This window comes from Chelonia mydas, chromosome 8, assembly GCF_015237465.2.
Source record: "Chelonia mydas isolate rCheMyd1 chromosome 8, rCheMyd1.pri.v2, whole genome shotgun sequence".
NCBI classification, from domain to species: Eukaryota; Metazoa; Chordata; order Testudines; family Cheloniidae; genus Chelonia; species Chelonia mydas.
In genome coordinates, this window is record NC_057854.1 from 86,879,426 (window position 1) to 86,898,466 (window position 19,041).

The 19,041-nt window shown below is 40.3% G+C and overlaps 1 protein-coding gene across 1 annotated transcript in view; it reads left to right on the forward strand.

The window, feature by feature from the left end:
- Positions 1 to 18,595, forward strand: part of SLC35D1 (solute carrier family 35 member D1) — a 32,154-nt gene extending 13,559 nt beyond the window's left edge. The window contains exons 9-12 of the mRNA XM_037906535.2: positions 4,879 to 4,946; positions 5,921 to 5,999; positions 8,336 to 8,418; positions 10,257 to 18,595. Coding sequence (XP_037762463.1) covers positions 4,879 to 4,946; positions 5,921 to 5,999; positions 8,336 to 8,418; positions 10,257 to 10,365 — 339 coding nt within the window. The 3' untranslated portion in view covers positions 10,366 to 18,595. The remainder of the gene's footprint in view (positions 1 to 4,878; positions 4,947 to 5,920; positions 6,000 to 8,335; positions 8,419 to 10,256) is intronic.
- Positions 18,596 to 19,041: the final 446 nt, after the last annotated feature.

Sequence of the window (19,041 nt, forward strand, 5' to 3'; positions counted from 1 at the left end):
TATCGTGTGACCTTCAGTCATACATAGAGGATAAACAATAAGATGCAGTTCCTGTTCACTCCAAGGAAAACATCTCTGAACTGTTACAGCTGTGTGACTGTTAGCAACATTTAAATCTCCTTCCTGTATTATAGTAATCTTCCCTTCGAATGAATAGGGTTCCTTAATCAGCTGGACTGATTGCTGTTGGAATGACATGAGGCATACTCTCGACAGTCTACTCTTGATGCACTCTCTACAGCAGGGATACTCAACCTCAGTGGTTCAGGAGCCAAATTAGCAATCAGCATTGCCAAAAGAGCCATAGTAGTGTGAATTCATTGTTTCATTCACTATAGTACTATATTATATTTAGTTATATAATTTTCTCACAGCAAAATAAGTTAATAACTTAGTGGAAGTTGAAAACTTCATTAGTTAATAACATAGTAAAAGCATCCTGATTTGGTTAATGACTTTGATTAATAATTAAACCAGTGTTTTAATACCACGTGCTGCAAGGAGCCTTAGGAGACTCTTGTGGCTTGTGAGCCTCGTTCTGAGTATTGCTGCTCTACAGTGCAATATTCACCTACTGGCTCAGGAAGTGAAGTACGAGGAATTATTTCCTTTTCGCTTTCCTCCCATGTTCCTCCCCTGTCACCCCCCAGGCACTCCTGTCTTTCTCGCTCCTCCAACTTCCTGTTGATCCCACTGTTGGTTGTTTAGTAGTCTCTGTCTGTTTCACTAAGGTATCTTCTGCTTTTTTTCATGGATCAGCATTGGCCAAATGTTTGAAGGTGGCACAAGTATTAATGCAACTAAAAACAACAAACAAAGGGTCTCATATTAAGTTAAACTCTGTGCTTCTTGGATTTTTCTGTAAACTAATGTTCACAGCATCTTTCATTACAAAGTATGGAACAGGCACCAAATTGCGCACCACTACTTCTAATATGACAGCATCATAGTTTACTATGTTTATAGTTTATTAACCTCTCCACTTTTATTGTAGAACACAATGAAACTATATTTTTTGTCTTCAGTATTTTCTACCTTGCAATAGGTGGCCATATGAAACAAATAGATTTATGCGGCATTAGTGTATTGTTTGGTTTGAAAGGATTAGATTTTTATTGGTAAATGTCAATTTCAGTGTACACATACAAACTGATGAAAAATACTTCCATTGATGAGCACTGAAATTTAGATAGGCAAAGTGTAAAAAATATTGCTTGAGAATTTTTAGAGTTTGAATTAAGGATATTTACTTTATATTTTGAAATGACGACATTTTGTGTGTTAATGTTTATAAAGCTTTATCTTTTTGAGTCTGCGTCTACTGTCATCAAATAATGGTCGCACCCATAATTTCCCACAGCTGTGAAAATTTAAATAGATGAAAATAGGAAAAAAATGCTTAACACATAATTTTCAGCAACTCTGAAAATTTAAATGATAAAAAAGCTTAAAAGAAACATTATTATCCATAGAAATTAGTTTAAAAAAATCTAATTCTGCCAAGCCTAATTGTGTAGCATAGGTATTTTTAAAAGCATGTATGTATTTATAATCTGTCACACATACACTTGGAGTGTTTGTGTGTGTTCATAGATGTAGTATACGTGTTACTCTAATCTTCAGGTATAAAATAGAATAGACATTATACCACTGAGAGACAAATAACTCATTCTCAAAGCCATTCATAATACTACAACTGGGGTTTGATCAGCCACTTGGCAACATCTGCTGTGGGTTGGCGTTAGTAACTGTTTGCCTGTTCTAAATGTAAATCATTTAGAAATTGATGGACCTCAACTCCCAATAGCAGTATTAGCAACTGCATTTGAATAATAAGTTGTTACTCTCTTGGGGTATGTCTACGCTGCAGTTAAACACCCGTGGCTGACCCGTATCAGCTGACTTGGGCTCACTGTGTGTCTTTGTAGCTGTAAAATTGCTGTGTAGATGCTTGGGCTGGAGTCCCCATGAGGGGGAGCATAAATGTCTACACAGCTATTTTTAGCCCATGAGCCTGAGTCAGTTGACCTGGGCCAGCCACAGCCCTGCTATGGATCTTTTATTACAGGGTAGAGGTACCCTTGACACCAGTAAAGAAGTGTAACTTCGTTAATTTTTACAAGAACTTTCTAAAACAGCGGTTCTCAGAGTGTGGGTCGGGACCCCGAAGTTGGTCATGACCCCATTTTAATGCGATTGCCAGGGCTGGCTTAGACTTGCTGAGGCCAAAGCTGAACCCCGAACCCCACCGCCCAAGGTCTTCAGCCCTGGGCATCGGGGATCAGGTTACAGGCCCCCTGCCTGGGATTGAAGCCCTTGGGCTTTGGCTTTGGTCCACCCTATGTGGGGGTGGTGGAGCTCGGGCTTTGCCTCCCCCCCCCTCCCCCCGAGGGTGGGGGATGGGACTCAGGCTTCGGTCCCCCCTCCTATGGTCGTGTAGTAATTTTTGTTGTCAGAAGGGGGTCGTGGTGCAATGACGTTTGAGAACCCCTGTTCTAAAACAGCATTCAAAATGCTGTCTCTGTTAGTTTATAAAATTACACACTTTAAAATTACCTTCATATGTGTTAGATTTTAATATCCAAGGTGATGGGATCTGTAGTTGAGCTGCTCTTTTGGCTTCAGAATCCCTGATCTACTTTGCAAAGAACTTTGACACAGCTGGAGAACTAAAAGGCTATCCTAAAACAAAATACTGTGGAACAATTAATTGTGTATGAAGCTTTGTATCATAAAAAAAATTAACTCGCAATTCTCTGAACTGCGACCTTGTTTTACCACAGATTTTGCCTTTTTTTTTTAATTATTTTTATTTAAACAGGTTTTGTTAAACACCTTGAATTAAACTGGTGCCACTTGTAATATAAACAAGCCAACAGGCGCTTAATGCCGTCAATGCTAGACTTATTTTTTTTTTAATCTCTATTGCTCACGTTGGTGGAGCTGCATCTCTGGTAACAGTCGTTTCTAAACTGCACACTAACCCCACTTCCGCTATTTCACAAACATCCCCCACTTTCACTGTTTATGCTGAATATTGCTGTAAATGGATGACAGAAGCAAACTACATGTCAGCAATTGCTTCTCGAGAAGCTAAGCTGAATACTACTGCCTGCCTCCTTTTCCTGTGTAGACTCATTAGGGAGGGAAAAGAGAAGAGTGTGAGTCCAACAGCATCTATCCTCTGCTAGTATCTTGAATGCTTCACAAATCTGGCATAGAGATATCAAGTACAAATTATGCCAAACCAACCTAATTTCCTCCTTTGGCAGGATTACTGGCCTAGTGGATAGGGAGGAAGCTATAGATGTGATATCTTGATTTTAGTAAGGCTTTTGACACAGTCCCACATGACATTCTCAAAACAAAGTAGGGAAATAAGGCCTAGATTAATTTACTGTAGGGTGCATGCACAATAGGTTGAAAAACCATGCTTATAGAGTAGTTATAAATGGTTCAATGTGACACCCTGGAGTTTATCTAGTGGAGTCTCATAGGGGACAGTCCAAGGTCTGGTGCTGTCCGTTTTCATTAATGACTTGGATAATGGAGTAGAGAGTGTGCTTAATGAAATTTGCAGATGGCACCAAGCTGGGAGGGCTTGTCGGCACTTTGGAGGACAGGATTAGAATTCATAATCTTGACAAATTGGAGAATTGGTCTGAATTCAACAAGATGAAATTAAGTGAAGACAAGTGCAAAGCACTTCACTGAGGAAGGAAAAATGAAACATCTGCAAAACGGGGAATAACTGACTAGGTGATAGTGCTGCTGAAAAGGATTTGGGGGTTATAGTGGATCACAAATTGAGAGTCAATGCTGTGAAGGAGCTGCAAAAAAAGGCTGCTATTCTGGAGCGTATTAACAGGTATGTCATATTTAAGACATGGGACATAACTGTCCCATTCTCGTTGGCAGTGGTGAGGCCTCAGCTGGACTACAATGTCCAATTCTGGGCACCACACTTTAGGAAAGATGTGCACAAATTGGAGAGTCCAGAGGAGAGCAATAAAAAAATAAAAGGTTTAGAAAACCTGACCTGTGAGGAAAGATGAAAAAAAATAGACATGTTTAGTCTTGATAAAAGGCATCCCAGGGATCGGGAATCTGATAAGTCTTCAAATATGTTACGATCTGCTATGAAGAAGACCAATCAATTGTCCTCATGTCCACTGAAAATAGGACAAAAGGTATTTGGCTTAATCTGCAGCAAGGGAGATTTCGGTTAGATAAGAAATACTTTCTAACTGTATAGGTAGGTTAACTCTTGAATAGGCTTTCAAGGAAGTTTGTTCAATCAGCATCATTGGAGGTTTTTAAAAACACCTTTCAGGGTTGGTCTAAAAGAGACAAGGTGGTTGAGGTAATCTCTTTTACTGGACCAACTTCTGTTGGTGAGAGAGACAAGCTGGTGAATTTACACAGAGCTCTTCTTCAGGTCTGGGCTGACTGACCTGAAGAAGAACTCTGTGTAAGCTCGACAGCTTTTCTTTCAACATTAGAACTTGGTCCAGTAAAAAAGATATTACCTCACCCATCTTGTGTGTCTAATATCCTGTGACCAACACAGCTTCAACTACACTGCATACAGGAATGGTCTAAATTTACTTGGTCCTGCCACAGTGCAGAGGGATGGACTCGGTGACCTCTCAAGGTCCCTTTTTAGCCTTATGTTCCTCCTGTGATTGTAGAATCTGGATTCAGACTAAGCCGCTGTACTCAGAAGGCTGTAATAGCATTGGTGAATGACCTCCTTATGGCCATGATCCTTTAGTGCTCATTTCTGGCTTTCACATTAACTGCGGCAAAACGTTAAAGGATTAAAGTCTACTTTAGAACATTATTTTTCATTTTTAAGATTGGATTTGTTTGTTTCAGGCAATGGAATATAAAGGCTGGGGAGATACACTCTTCGTTATACAGTTTACACTTTCATGTGTAATGGGGTAAGGATTTACTTCAACTTTAGTGGTGTTTCCTCCAAGTAGTAGTCTCTCTACTATATCCCCACCAATAGATACTAAGGAAGTGCCTTACTCTGTGGGCCTGCTATGTAGTCAGTATGCACATAAAACTCCCATTAATGTTAATTGTGGGGAGAATAACCTTTGCAGAGAAGTACTACTGTTGATAAAGTTCTAATTAGTAGAAAGTCCAATTTCAGTGGTAGCACAAAACAGTCTGGAGAGAGATTATTGCTTAAAAGGCTGTCTCATGAGTTAGAAATTCAGATGCTACTGTATATTCTGATTTTTTTGGAGAGACTGCATACTAATGTTTTTTATTTTCTTAAATCTAGCTGTTTTTATTAGCAATGGCATATTTTACTATTTCTTTTACTTAAACTAGTAGGGTCTTACCAACTCTCACTTTGCTAATCTACAAACTTGATTCCACGAACGCCAGTGGTCTTTGCCCGCTTCTTAGTAAGAATTAAACAATAGAGTGTGGTAATGAAGTCATTACTAAGATTTCATTACTACTTAAAAATTGTAGTTTGTGACACTTACAAACATAACTTCTTATAAATAAAACTAAATTACACGTGTCAAACTAAACTACCTGTAGAATTTGTGCTGTAGTTTACTTAGGTTTTCTGGTCTATTTGCTCACTCACTAATTTCCTAAATTTAGTGATCACAAAAGGGTTGCTCTGTTAATGCAAGTTAGTAAGGTCCTCCTGTACAATACAGTATAGTGTACATGATGGTGTGGGGACGCTATTGCTGTGTATTTTGACAGATAACATTACTCCATAGTGAGTTATACAGGTCTCTCCAAACAAGGAGTTCTGGAAACTCTGTAGTATGGCATATAATTAAGAGCAGGGAGTGAGATGGCATGTTAGTATAATAAATGCACCCTCAAATGATGAAAAGCTGAATATTGTGTGTGTGTTTTTGTTTTTTTCCTGCTGCAGGTTTATTTTGATGTACTCCACAGTTCTTTGCACTCAGTATAATTCTGCTCTTACAACTACAATAGTTGGCTGTATTAAGGTAAATTGCATAAATGTCTTAAATATTTGTCAGGTTTATTAAGTTTCCATTTCCTGTGGTACAACAGTACCTGTATGATGCTTACAAAAGCAGCATAAATGTTTATATTCTGAGGCTTTTGTATGAGTGGAAGGGGTACTGAGAGCTAAGTAGGGATTTTTAGTAATTTGGAGGATAAAATTAGTCAAACCAAGAACAGTAAACCAAATCTTCATGATTGTCTCTCTTAATGCCAATTCAAGGGTGTGACCTCCCATTTACTCACCTGTGGTTCTTACTATGTGTTGTGGGGTACCATAACTAAACCCTAGCAAAATATTCACACTTATGAATTATGAATAACATATTAATAAAAGAAAGGACAGAAATAAACCGGTGAGCTATAACCAGTGGCTATTTCAGTCGCAATCTCTTCTGTATGTCTCTATTATGGAGAGATTACACCATCGAGAATGAGTCTGGGCTCCTGGGGATGTTGTTCCCTAGATAAATTAAGACCAAAGTGTATTATTCTGCAATTCAGTAGTGAGTTCTATCTTAGTGGAGCACAGATTACTATCATAGTTTGTACCTGGGTAAAGGAATATCATTTAAGGGTTGGTGAATCCTGTTTAGTTATCATTCCTAACCTAAACAATTTACAGATGGGCAGAGGAAAGCAATCTCAGCTAAGTCCTATGAATCTGGAGAAAATATTTAACTTGTTTACTTAAAAGAAGCCATTCAAATATTACTAATTACTAAATTATTAAAATTACTAATTTAAAATAGTAATGTTTCTTAATGCTCCAAATCACTTTAAGGAGAGGTTTTGAGGCTGGCAATTTAATGAAAATTAAGCATAGGAATTATAGAAATCTAAGACTGGAAGGGACCTTGATGGGTCATCTAGCCCAGTCCCCTGCACTGAGGCAGGACTAAGGTGTTATCTGCACCATTGCTGACAGGTGTTTGTCTAACATGTTCTTAAAAACCTCCAATGATGGAGATTCCACAACCTTTCCAGGCAATTTATTCCAGTAGAATTTATATTCTACCCTGACAGTTAGTTTTTCCTAATATCTAACTTGAGTCTACCTTACTGCAATTTAAGCCCATTACTTCTTGTCCTGTCCTCAGTGGTTAAGAAAAACAATTTATCACCCTCCTCTTTATAACAACCTTTTACATACACCTCTATCCCGATATAATGCGACCCGATATAACGCGGGTTTGCATAGAATGCGGTAAAGCTCTGACACGCTGCTCTGAGCAGTGCATTAAGGGGGCCGGGCCAGTGCCGAGGGATTGGATAAGGGGCAGAGGGTCTCAGGGGCGGTCCTGAAATTAGTTAACTCTTCCATTGCTTTGTGAGCCACAGTAGAATCCAGCTCACCCTTCTAGTGTCTTGGCTCAGCATGGTTAAGAGGTTAGAGGATAGACAAGGAATACATAGAGAGAAAAGATACAGAGGCTTTTATGTGGTATCCCCTTCCAGAGCAGAACTTCCCTTTAGGGCTGACGAACTCCAAGAGCCCTCCCATGTCTGTATGGGCTCCTTTCCATTCATTGATACGAGTTCTCAATAGTGATCTGTAGCTGCCAGCATTGTATATGGATCTCTGCTCTGGGTAAATGCTTGAATATCTTTTGCCTCATGCATTGGTATTAAGCGCTTGTAGAGCCCTACTGTAGAAACCCTGTGGATGGTTGTGTGGTTGAAAGCTGAGGATATTGAACTTTGGCATGACTGGAGATCTAAATGAAGTCTTTAACAAAACCAGTGATGCCTGAGGGGAAATGGGAAACCAATAAAAACATATCGGAACTAAAAAGCTGCTGTTGAAGCTGTTAGGCCTAGAATTAGGGCTGCTTAGCAGTATGTGTAGTTTTGGAAATGCATAACTTTTTAAGGGTAAGGATTTTTGTACATGTCAGCATCTGCCTACTTTCAGATAAGGAAGAGAGGTAGAGCAAGAGAACTGGCTTTCTGAAGAATTAGTGCTCTGGGTACTTTGTTGTAAGGTTGTCTAGCAGAAGTGTTTTTTCCCCTATATTGCAGCCTTTGTTTTGCAGGGTGGGGGAAACATTTCTGGGGCTAGTAGGGCAATATGAAGGAAAAACAGCAAGACAAGAAAAAAAATTAAGGCCTGAATATTTTAATATTTTCGGTAGCCCTGATATGGTAACTTTCAAGTCAGTATTATAAATACAAATGTCAGTATCTAACACAGTTATCTCTTCTGACACTCTTCTGTTTGTTTCAGCATCCTGTTTATGCAAGTGGAATATACATAAACAGCTCTTTAAAAATTCTAAGCAAAATGTGTAAATCTTTTTTTTTTTTTTCTTTCCAGAATATATTAATAACCTATATCGGAATGTTTTTTGGAGGAGACTATATTTTCACGTGGACAAACTTCATTGGGTTAAATATCAGGTAAGAAAACTGAAAACTATGTAACACTCTTCAAAATAACTTTGTAAATTGAGCAACTTGCTATTGAATTACTAAAAGAAGTATTGGACCATCCAAATAGGATCACTTTCCAAAGTACAACTGCACTTTGTTGAAGTCTGGTGGGAGGAATCCACTACAGAGCTATTAGGTAGGAAGTGTTAAGTGTTGATCCTGAAAACAGTTATGAATGTGAGTAGTCCCATTGATATCAAGGGATTTATGTGCATAAAATTAAGTATGTGCCTAACTGCTTGCAGGATCGTGCTCTTGTCATAGCTTTTAGTTAAGATTTTTTTTTTTGTATCGCCAGCATAATGTTCCATCATTTTTGGTAACAGATTTGTTTGGAGGTAAAGGAAGAGGAAAATGTGGGATTCTAAGTGGATAAAACCTTTCATAGAAGCAGGTGTGTGTATTCAGTATGACTACTATGGGAGTATCTTTTATAAAATAAGCATAAGTAATTGGACTACTTGGTTCATTGATCATCATCTGCTACAGCAAACCCTGTGTCACTGTGTAGAGTTCATGTGTTGAGACAACATAAGGGAAAATAACTTAACAAACTTAATTTAAAAAAACAAAACCCAGAGACTTACCTTTTCAACTGATAAATGCCTAAAACAAACAACCCCTTCCCCCCGATCCCCAGTTCTTCTAACTTCAATGCTTATCTTCAAAAGCCTTTGAAAAAAGCAACATATACCCTCCTGGTTCTCTTTTTAAAACATTCAGAAATGCGTCTGCATCCAGTAAGAATGCACTGCTCATTCTAGGCAGCATCAGGGGTTGTTTGGTATTCAGTGCACATAAACTGAAAGTTGATACAATTCTGACCTACATTTGACTGACCTAAAAGGCATCCATGGTTTGTTTGTGGGGTTTTTAATGTTTTTTTTTAATGCTCTGGCTGAATATTTACAGCTCAAATTATATAAAGTCTCCAAATAGTACCACTGGTTTCATTACTATTTTAAGGTGGAGAGGTTGTGCTGCTAAAATATGCCTGTAAATTTGGACCATTCTCTCTTTCTACCTTTTAAAAAATTTTAAATTTTTAACTAAAGGTAGTAAGAGACAATGAAGTTACTTAAGCTTTTTAATGCACTTGGGCATACAGTATTTTATGGTCTGATACAGGTTGAGGGGTACCCTAAATGAATAAAATGACCTCAAAAGAAACTGTTTTTAGTTCTGCAAAGAACACACATACTCCTTTTTCGCTTATGTTCTTCTGAATGGTAACTTCACAACACTGAAGCATGTGAAAATAAAATTAAGGTCTCTAGATATGTAGTAGTTGGAGAAAATGGGTTATAAATCAGATTGAACACAATGTGAACCATATGGAGAGGAGAAGACTGATTTCAAGGGGGGCAGGGGGAGAATCAGCTAGCTAAATCAAATTTATGGGTGACACTTCATCACCTTGCTCAGACTCCTATTTTACCCATTTAACTTCCTTTGTTCCTTCTGCAGTCTATCTAAAATGGGGCAGAGTATCATCAAACATTTGTATTTCTGTGGCTGGCCAACTATTTATAGGCCCACCCCAACTCCTGTACCACCAGGCCTAGTGTTTGGTACATCTGCGTAATGAGATCCATGGATATTTTGGTATAATGGTAGGAATGAATCAAAATTCAGAACAATCTCTGTACTGGATTCTAGGTGAAAGTATATTAGTAAATTGGAGAAGGAATGCAAGTTTAAAATATGTTTAGAGCATGTAGAATGGTACTTATGTGATAATTTACATGGAGTTCTAACATTAATATGCATCATTTCTTTCTTTTACCAAAAAATGTGTTTTGTAGTATTGCTGGAAGCCTGGTGTATTCTTACATCACTTTTACAGAAGAGCAATTGAACAAGCAATCTGAAGCTACTATCAAAATGGATATTAAAGGAAAAAGCTCAGTATGACCAAGGGATTACTTATAAGAAGTAACTCCTTGTTTTTGTTCAACGATCACTGGCAGTATACAGTAAAAATATAACAATGTGGGTGTCTGTTATGGAATAATGCTGGTACTTGCATTTGCACAATCTAAATATGCTGCCTTTTTAAAATTTTTATTAAAAAGAGATTTATAATTGACTGCACATGAAATATACATCTGGTTAATTTAATCTAGGCTATGAGGAATACATCTTTTGTAATTTATTATGACCAACTCTGGTGGTAGAACCGTGCACAGATGATGTAAACACTTCGATTTTATAGGAGTCCATCAAACATACTGTTAATGTTCTTAGATATAGTTTTGTTTTCTTGTAAGAAAACTTGTCCTAACCTATCAGGTACAGTTTAGCTTGCATCTGGGTTGTCTTGCAGCTAAGCATATCAATGAGCAGTAATAAATATTTTTAATTAGCTTTTAGGGTGAATGATTGACTCAGCTCCACCCCCTTCATGCTGTCTAAAAGGGCCAGGGTGATGTCAAGGGTCTCAAAAAGCCCTGTGTCCCTTTCAGGGGAGAGTTCCTCAGTTCAGGCACATCAGGCTGCCTTCGGAGGAACCTCTCACAAGTCCTGGTGTGGGGACATGCCAGTTGTGGGGATGGGCAGGTTGTATTGGGGGCAGTGTTCCCTCTAATTTTTGATAGGCCGTGTGCACAAAAAATTTCTTCTGTGCAAATTGTGCTTCTGTGCAAATTTTTGTGTGTGCGGCGTTTCGCTGTTTGCGTGGGGTTTATGATCTGTGTGCACGTACACAGCTTAGAGGGAACAGTGATTGGGGGTAGGGGAAGTGTTGCTGTAGTGTAGAGTCGTGTGGAGATTCTGGGCAGTGCTGCAGCCCAGAAGACCCCTGTGCAAAACGACTGCAGCTTAGATAAGCCCCCGGGGGGTGCAACAGGGGAAGACTCTCCAGTTGCACACAAAGATGATTTAAAGCCAGCATAGCTCTGTGCTGGGCTGCAAGTTCTGTGCTGTGCCTCATGGAATCTCACCCCTTATCTCAGAAAATGCAAGCTAACAGATTAGTTTACTTTATTTTCGAGAAGGAAGCTACTGAAGCAGGGTAACATTTATAGACTTTCATGAACTATAAGCCCAGCATAGATCATGAAAAGAAGATACATATATTTGGCAATTTTGATTTCATGTCAATATTAAGCTTTCAGAGGAACAAGAAAAAGGGAAAGAAAAGAGACCATTTTCTCTAGAGCGGGAATATATACAGAAATGGAGGGAGGCTGAAATGTAACTCCTTTTTTATTTTACTAAGGAAAGAAATGGCTCTGCAACCTTGCATATGCAAATGCAGATCCTTCAGCAGAAGTATCAGTTCTGCAGTACACTCTTATTTCAGTTAGTCAGTCATCCGGTTTTAAGTTTTTGGCCAAAACATGCTTGAATAGTCAATGATTTTAGTAGATGTCTAATTTTTTTCATGAACTTTTAAGCCTGTTCTCATTCTGCTCAGATTCTGCGTGCCTCACAACAGTTTAGTACCTCTTTTTGTAAAGCTGATGTAGGGTGGTAAAACTCAAGAATAGGTGGAGGGATGATGGTACACCACCTTCCAATTTTACATAATATATTGGAGAACTCAACGGGAAAGAAGTATTGAATTAAAATAAGAGCTATCCTGCAGTCACACATGAGTGACTTTACTTACATAAGTAGTCCCACTGGACAACTTAATAAGTAAAGCTACTCACATGCATGAGTTTTTGCAGGGTAAGGCCTAGCACTCATTCAAAATCAAGTGAAAATCTGTGTCTAAAAGACTTTTTAAAATGAATTAAGGTTTTTGATTCCTTTCCAGTCCCAGTACCAAGTGTGCCCCATTATTCTGAAACAATAATACAAGAGTAAATTTGAAATACGTTATCTTTTTAGTTTAGTAAATTAACAGTTAATCTATATATAACATTTTGTGCAGCTACAGGTTGACAGGTCACCAAGAATGAATATTTGTTATCTCATAGTAGAGAAATACCCTTACTCTTCTAGATGATGTCAAGTTAATTCATTAATTGGTACATTTAATTTGTACTATTATATGATTGATACAGTTCTGATGTTTTAACTCTGTCCAAATTTTATGCTCTGTTCAGTTTATTTTTGGATGTAGTAAAATTTTTTACATTGTGAGCTGTTTTTAATGGAGAAATATTTTTAAAATGTCAAGCAGTATTGATTTTTTTTTTAATTTAAAATTGCTGCAATATTACTGTCTATCATCCTCCCTTTGAATCTTTCTTTGGTTAAAATTGTACACTTATCATTTCTCCACAATTTATTCCTACTCCTACCCTTCACTTACAAGAAGAGACTTTCACAGGCAATTAATCTAATTACATTTGGAAGGATATTTGGTGGAAAACTGAGTGACATGGTGTTATAGAAACATTTAATCAGCATACTGTGTATTACAGTATGTATCGACTGTGTTTCTGTGGCAGTTTGCATTGTTAGCTAGTCCTCCATTTTAGAATGCTTAAAGGTAGCCTGCTCATCTAGTTCTTGTTTTAATTGAGCTAAATGGAAAAATTGTGTATGATACCCATATACTGAAGGAAAAGGATGGGGGAGCGTTCAACACAAATGACTCAAAAACTTACCTGATGTGTTCCTGCTTTTGCTAGCTTCCTAAAATCATGCAGCCAGCTCCTGCTCTACTGTGATTCCTCACTGTGTTCCATAATGTGATGGCACACCTACTAGTGTCACCCAAGGGGGCTATCCCAATAAGTGCCGTTTACAAAACTGCACCACACCACACTTAAAGTCACTTCCCTTACCCTAAAGGGCAATAGACTTTGCAAAAACACTACCCCTTACACCAGTAGTTTGAAACCAGTCCCTTACTCTTGTAGGCCAGCTCCAGTTTAGCAATGGCAGCACAGCAGAAATTAGTTTTTTACATTATTTTTTGTGCTGAATGTCTCTTACTGGGTCTTATGGAATATTTTAGCTCATATACAAAACAAAGGCCTCGCAGGAAATCTTAACATACACCCCCCCACCCCAGAAAAAAAAAAAAGAAAAAAGTAAAAGTAATAAGCTAGGGAACCAAATTGTCTTTTTAATTTTAGCCTGTTGTGATCCCCATTCCTTTTATAAGATTTGGATCTTTATTTAAATACTATAGTCTCAACTTTACATGTGATAAATGTGCCTGTTTTTAAACGTCAAGGTCAGTAACTCTGTCAAAAGATGGTTTGCAGCTCAGCTCATTCTGCTGTAAACTTCAAAATATTTTGCCAAATTCTTTTTTCTTATGTCTCCTTGTCCTCGCACCCTCTGTTGCAAGAATCTGGAACAGATAGCATCATAATGCTACCATCTGGAAGCAAGGATGCAAAGAACTGCTAGATCTTGCCCCTGGACATATAAACCTCAGCACCGTCCCTCGGTTTGCCTTTCCTCCTTTGGAAGTGTGGACCCCTTGCCTGAGCTCTCCTGCCATCTCTTTTCACTTTCTCTTTTTTGTGGGAAATTTAAAGAAAAAATAGGACAGAACTGAGGGTTGGGGAGAATGGGGAGAAAGAGAGAAGTAAGAAGCCAGCAGCAGTTTCTCTGCTGGAGGATGGGGAGTTGAAAGCAGAGCAAGTTGCTGTTCAGTTACGCACTATCGTGCAAGGGGGTTTCATCTGGGGCCAACTGCTCAAATGGATAAACATAAATGCCACCACTCAGGGATGGTATGCCCAGTCTTCATTCCATCTCTAAAGTGGGAGTGGCAGCTTCCCCTCCCCAGCCCTTGGCAGGCATCCCTCCTCTGAAAGGCCTTTGGGGACCTCCTTCCCAAATGTATTTCTAGTCCTGAAAACCCAGTCTTAGGCAAGAGGAACCAAGATTTTGGCCGTGATCTGCTCCTGGACTTAGATCAAGCGTCTGAGCCCCCTGGTGGATCCTGGTTCTGATGCAGATAGCAGTGTCCCCTGACTGGAGACTCTCATCCTCTGTGTTCTCGGTTTGGAGACCCCCAAAGATACTGTTTTCAAGCATACATGGCTCTTCGCAGAGGAGGGGGTTATCTTTCCCTTCCACTCAGCCATCCTGGACCTTGTGTCTGAGGTTTGGAACTGCGTGGACCCGTGCACCCAAGAGACTTGTCCTAAGGCTAGATGTTATCCTGTTTCTCCTGTGGAACCAGACAAAGTATTTGCTATTGCTAGGGTGGGTGCATTGGCCTTATGTCTCACTTCTAAATTGTTCTCTCGTGGAGTATATGTCCACCCTATGGACAAGACTTGGGGTGGACTTGGCCCTTAATACAGCTTCAAAGCTCATAGCAGTGACTTTGCATATTGCAGCCCATTTTCCTGTGGGGCCTAAGCTCTGTAGGTGGACCTCCAGAAGGATTTCTCCTCTGATTTTTCCTGTGACACCAGAACTATGAGGCTTTCTCCACTGTCCCATGTTCTATAGAAGCCGCTTCCTTTTTGTGTGAAGCTGCCTGCATGGGGAGTTTCCACTGTGGGTCAGAGACACATTTGGCTTTGGGAGTGGAATGCAGATGAGGGAGCAAAGTCAAAGCTGGCCAGTCTCCCCTTTTAAAGGGCTTGATGTCTTTGTCTAGATGCTGCTACCAAGAAGCACGTGGATTCTTCCAAGAACCACCGCGCATCCTCAATGAGTGTGCTCCCTTTTACCCTTTGTTGAAAGCCTGTGCTCAGGCGTGGGCAGGAGTCCTCTTCAGTATCCTTTGACAGGTCAGCCCTTCGTTCTGTGGGATTCAGGTCTTTCTTGGGCCCAGGAGGCTGCTGTTTAAACACTTCTTTCCCCTGCTTTCCCAAAGCAGCCAGCTGCGCTCAAGCCAGGGTCACCCCCATAGCACATCAGCCCTGCCATTGTTGGAAGTCGTTTGCTGATATTTGTGAAAATGTGAGCCGCCTCCACCTCAGATGCCTGATAACCTTACTCAAGCTCCTTCAGCCTCATATCTTCTAGAGTCTCAGGACCTCTTGCCTCATGTGGCCCAGATCACCAGGGACAAATATTTTTCCCACCTGGGAACTTCCCCATCTGGATACAGTCCTGAATTCTTCACTAGGAAAGTCTTTCATTCCCCTGGCCAGATTCCGTTCTTTTGAGAACTGTCATCAGTCAGAGTGCTCCTCCCTGGTTCTGTCTTGGAGCCTCCTTTGATTGTTGAGCAGCCTGTGTGGATCTCCTGGGTGGGGCTCCACTTTTACCCCCTGCAGTCCTTCTTCCTATCCAGATGGCATTCCTGTTCCTTCCTTGGAGAATAACCCTCTTTCTTCCTCCCTGGAATCATGTGCAAAACCTGCAGCTGTTTGCGTGGCTCTCCTTTCTGTTCACCCTGGCCCCATTTGTATTACCACTGATGCAAATCTCTTGGGTTTAGAGGGGGCTCACACCTGGGCATTTTGTTAACTTAGAGCCTCTGTTAGGTGGAGGAACACACGTTCAATATAAATCTCCTTGAACTGCAGGCTGTACGTCTGGATCTCATAGCTTTGGAATCTTTCATTCTCAATTCCCATATCTTTGTTCACTGGAACAACTGCATGACAGTGGAGTATGTCAGTTGCTGGGGGGGACCTGCAGGACCTCGCTCCTGGTGGAGGCATCCCATCTGGGAACCTGGATAAAGACAAGTCTGCTCTCCTTTCGGGCCCTTTATCTGGAGGGCAACAGTACCCTTGCTCAGCCACAGCCATTTGGCTCCAGGAGAATGGAGCCTCCCCCAAGTTTTGAAGGCTATTTGTCGAAAGTTGGCACCATAGCCAAGTTTACCTGTTTCTGTTTCCAGCCCCTGGGCTCTCCTATATGATGCATTTGCATGGCGCTGGAGTGTCAAGAGCTGGGTTACTGCTGCTGCTTGAAAAGCTGCTGGAAAAAAAATCAGGTAGGACAAGGCAGCTGTGATTTTTTGGTAGCTCTGAGGCACCCACGGTTCTTGGTTCTGATTAATCTTTTCAGCCTGGTGCCAGTTCAGGAACATCACTGTACTGTTTCGGTTGCTTCAAAACATGTTTTGGATTTTCTCAAGAAAGGTCTTGGAGTCCGTGTTTTTACATGTGCATACCTCAGCCATCCACTATCTGTCCCTGATTTATGTATTGTGAGATGAGAACAGAGTAAGACGTACTATGAGAGAAAACTACCAATTGTTGGTCATGGTCGTCTTCTATCCTATGTCCGGCTCTTCTCCCCTCTTGGGGGATGTGCTGCTGCTGTCTGTATATTGTCCTCTTCTTTTAACTCTTACACAATCTTTTATTCTCTGATAACCCCCTCTCCCCCCTTTGCTCTGGAAGTATCTCTAACTGAAGGGATTGGGTGTGGCTGAGGCTTATATGCCCAGCGTTGATGGGGGTGCCTTGAGTTTTTTGTTTGTTTGCTTCCAGAAGGTGACACTATAATGCTATTTGTGCATAATTCCTGTGTCATAGGATGGGAGAAGAGACTGTGGTAAACAATTACAAGGTATGTAGTTTTCCCTTCTGTTGTGAAAACTCAATATAGAAACTGGGAATTCTGCTATTATGACATTATTTCTGTCATTCCACACAAGATACTCGAATAATTTTTTGGGGTTTGGAGCTGAATGGATAAATGGTTTTCTGTTTGCACCTTTGCATATTTAGGTGAAGCGTCCCCATCTTAATTGGTGGGATCTGGGGTTATGAATGGATTTAGTTAGTGCATTGTATATGCAGGATGAGCATAAATGTGGGGTCTGCTAATTCACTGATGTTCTGTACTCTCTTCCCCCATCATAAATGTTGCTCATCATTCTTCACAATGAGTTGTTAGCTGGCACAGGCTAGTTGAACTAGGGGATTATACTGTAAAATTGAAAAGATTCATCCTGCATCTTTGTAAGTCTGGGAATCTGCAATATAAGAGCCTTAATTATGATAAAATCTGGAGAAGCTGCTTCTGCAGAGTAATATTGTCAGCTATACACAGTATGCAAAAGGCTGTAAGACCCTTCCCTTTCTTCCACTTCCTCGGTAGTCTTGTTTATGGTTGTTACTGGATCATGTACTTCTAACTATAAATTGTTTTCCTTTTAAACATGTAGATTTTAAATTTGGTAGAAGGAAATTGTACCTGCTTGACAGATCTTCTCCATTCCTAAATTAGCATGCAGGATGGTCTGCTTGTGAGGGGGGAAATTAGATAGTTGTAAACCTAAATTATATAACATGGGAGTGATTTTTTTAAAAAAAAAAAACTTGAAAAAATATTCCAGTATTTCAGTTTCATACTTCCTTTCTTCAGCTGATAGACCAGCTCGGAAATTACTTGTTCTAAAACCCTTTATATCTAACAAGACCAGGGGAGAGATCCAAACGCCTCTCTGGCCCTTTTATGCTGAGTTATAGGGCCATAGCAGTGTAAAGGGGCCTTAAAATCCCCAGTTCCAGTTGTTAAAGGATTCCTCCAGGGTAGGCACTGAGGACCCTGCTTTTTGGGGACCCTCTCGCAAGTGCTGGTATAGGCAATATGCCAGTGGTAGGCGTGGGGTATGGAGGGATGTGTCAGGCAGAAACGCCAGCGTCTTGGAGATTGCAGGGCAGCCCTGAGAGATTACTGTAATTTAGACAAGCTTCCAGGGGTGTCTAAACTACACCAGGGGCTTCTCTAGTATAGGGAGGGAGCAAAGGTGGTTTAAATCCACCATAGTGCCCCTTCTCCCTGGGCAGAGAATTCTGTGCTGCTGCTCTTAGAGGAGTTTTTTTTAGCAAAGACAACTACTTCTCATCAGTAGCTTAAAAATTGGAATATTTTCAAGTCACTTGTTTTGTCATCTTGCTGTACAGAGGCATTTGGGTCAGGATGTTTGTTACTGAGAATTTTTACCATTCTTTTATTTTTAAATCTACTGGTTAGATTTATTGTCCTGTACAATATTCTTAAAGTTTATTTTGTTTGTAAACGTGCACCTTTTAGTGCCAATGTCCAGACAGTATTGTATACACTGGGAAGGTGAACAAAAGTAATACAATAGTATATTTTCTATGCTGCTGTTCTTACTATAAATATTTTTTCTATTTCTATATAGATTCTATTTACAAAGTGACCATTTTAGTGTTAAAAGGGTAACCTTTTTCATTTGAATGTACTGCAGGCTTTATATCTGTAAGTCAGGTGACAGCAAAAGGAGTTTTATGTGCCTATGTATTTTTTGTACTGGCTTTAAATAAATTCTTTTTTCCTTAAAGATTGTGACAATTTGCTTTTCTCAAATTCACCTAGTATTTGTAAGGCTGCCAGCTGAGTTGCTGAACTTCAGCATGGAGAGGGTGTCATGCATGTTAATACAGTGTGGGTCTCTGTGCCCTCTAGTGGCTGAACCACAGAAGAGATTGAGTTAGCTAAGCTTTACACACTAATGGACTTGATGCTCTAGGTCGGGGTGGCCCACCTGTGGCTCCGGAGCCACCTGCGGCTCTTAAGAATTTAATATGGGGCTCCTTGTATAGGCACCGACTCCGGGGCTGGAGCTACAGGTGCCAACTTTCCAATGTGCTGGGGGTTGATCACTGCTCAACCCCTGGCTCTGCCACAGTCCCTGCCTCCACTCCACCCCTTCCTGCCCCCTCCTCTGAGCCTGCCATGCCCTCGCTCCTCTCCCTCCTCCTCCCCCCCCTCGAGCCTCCTGCATGC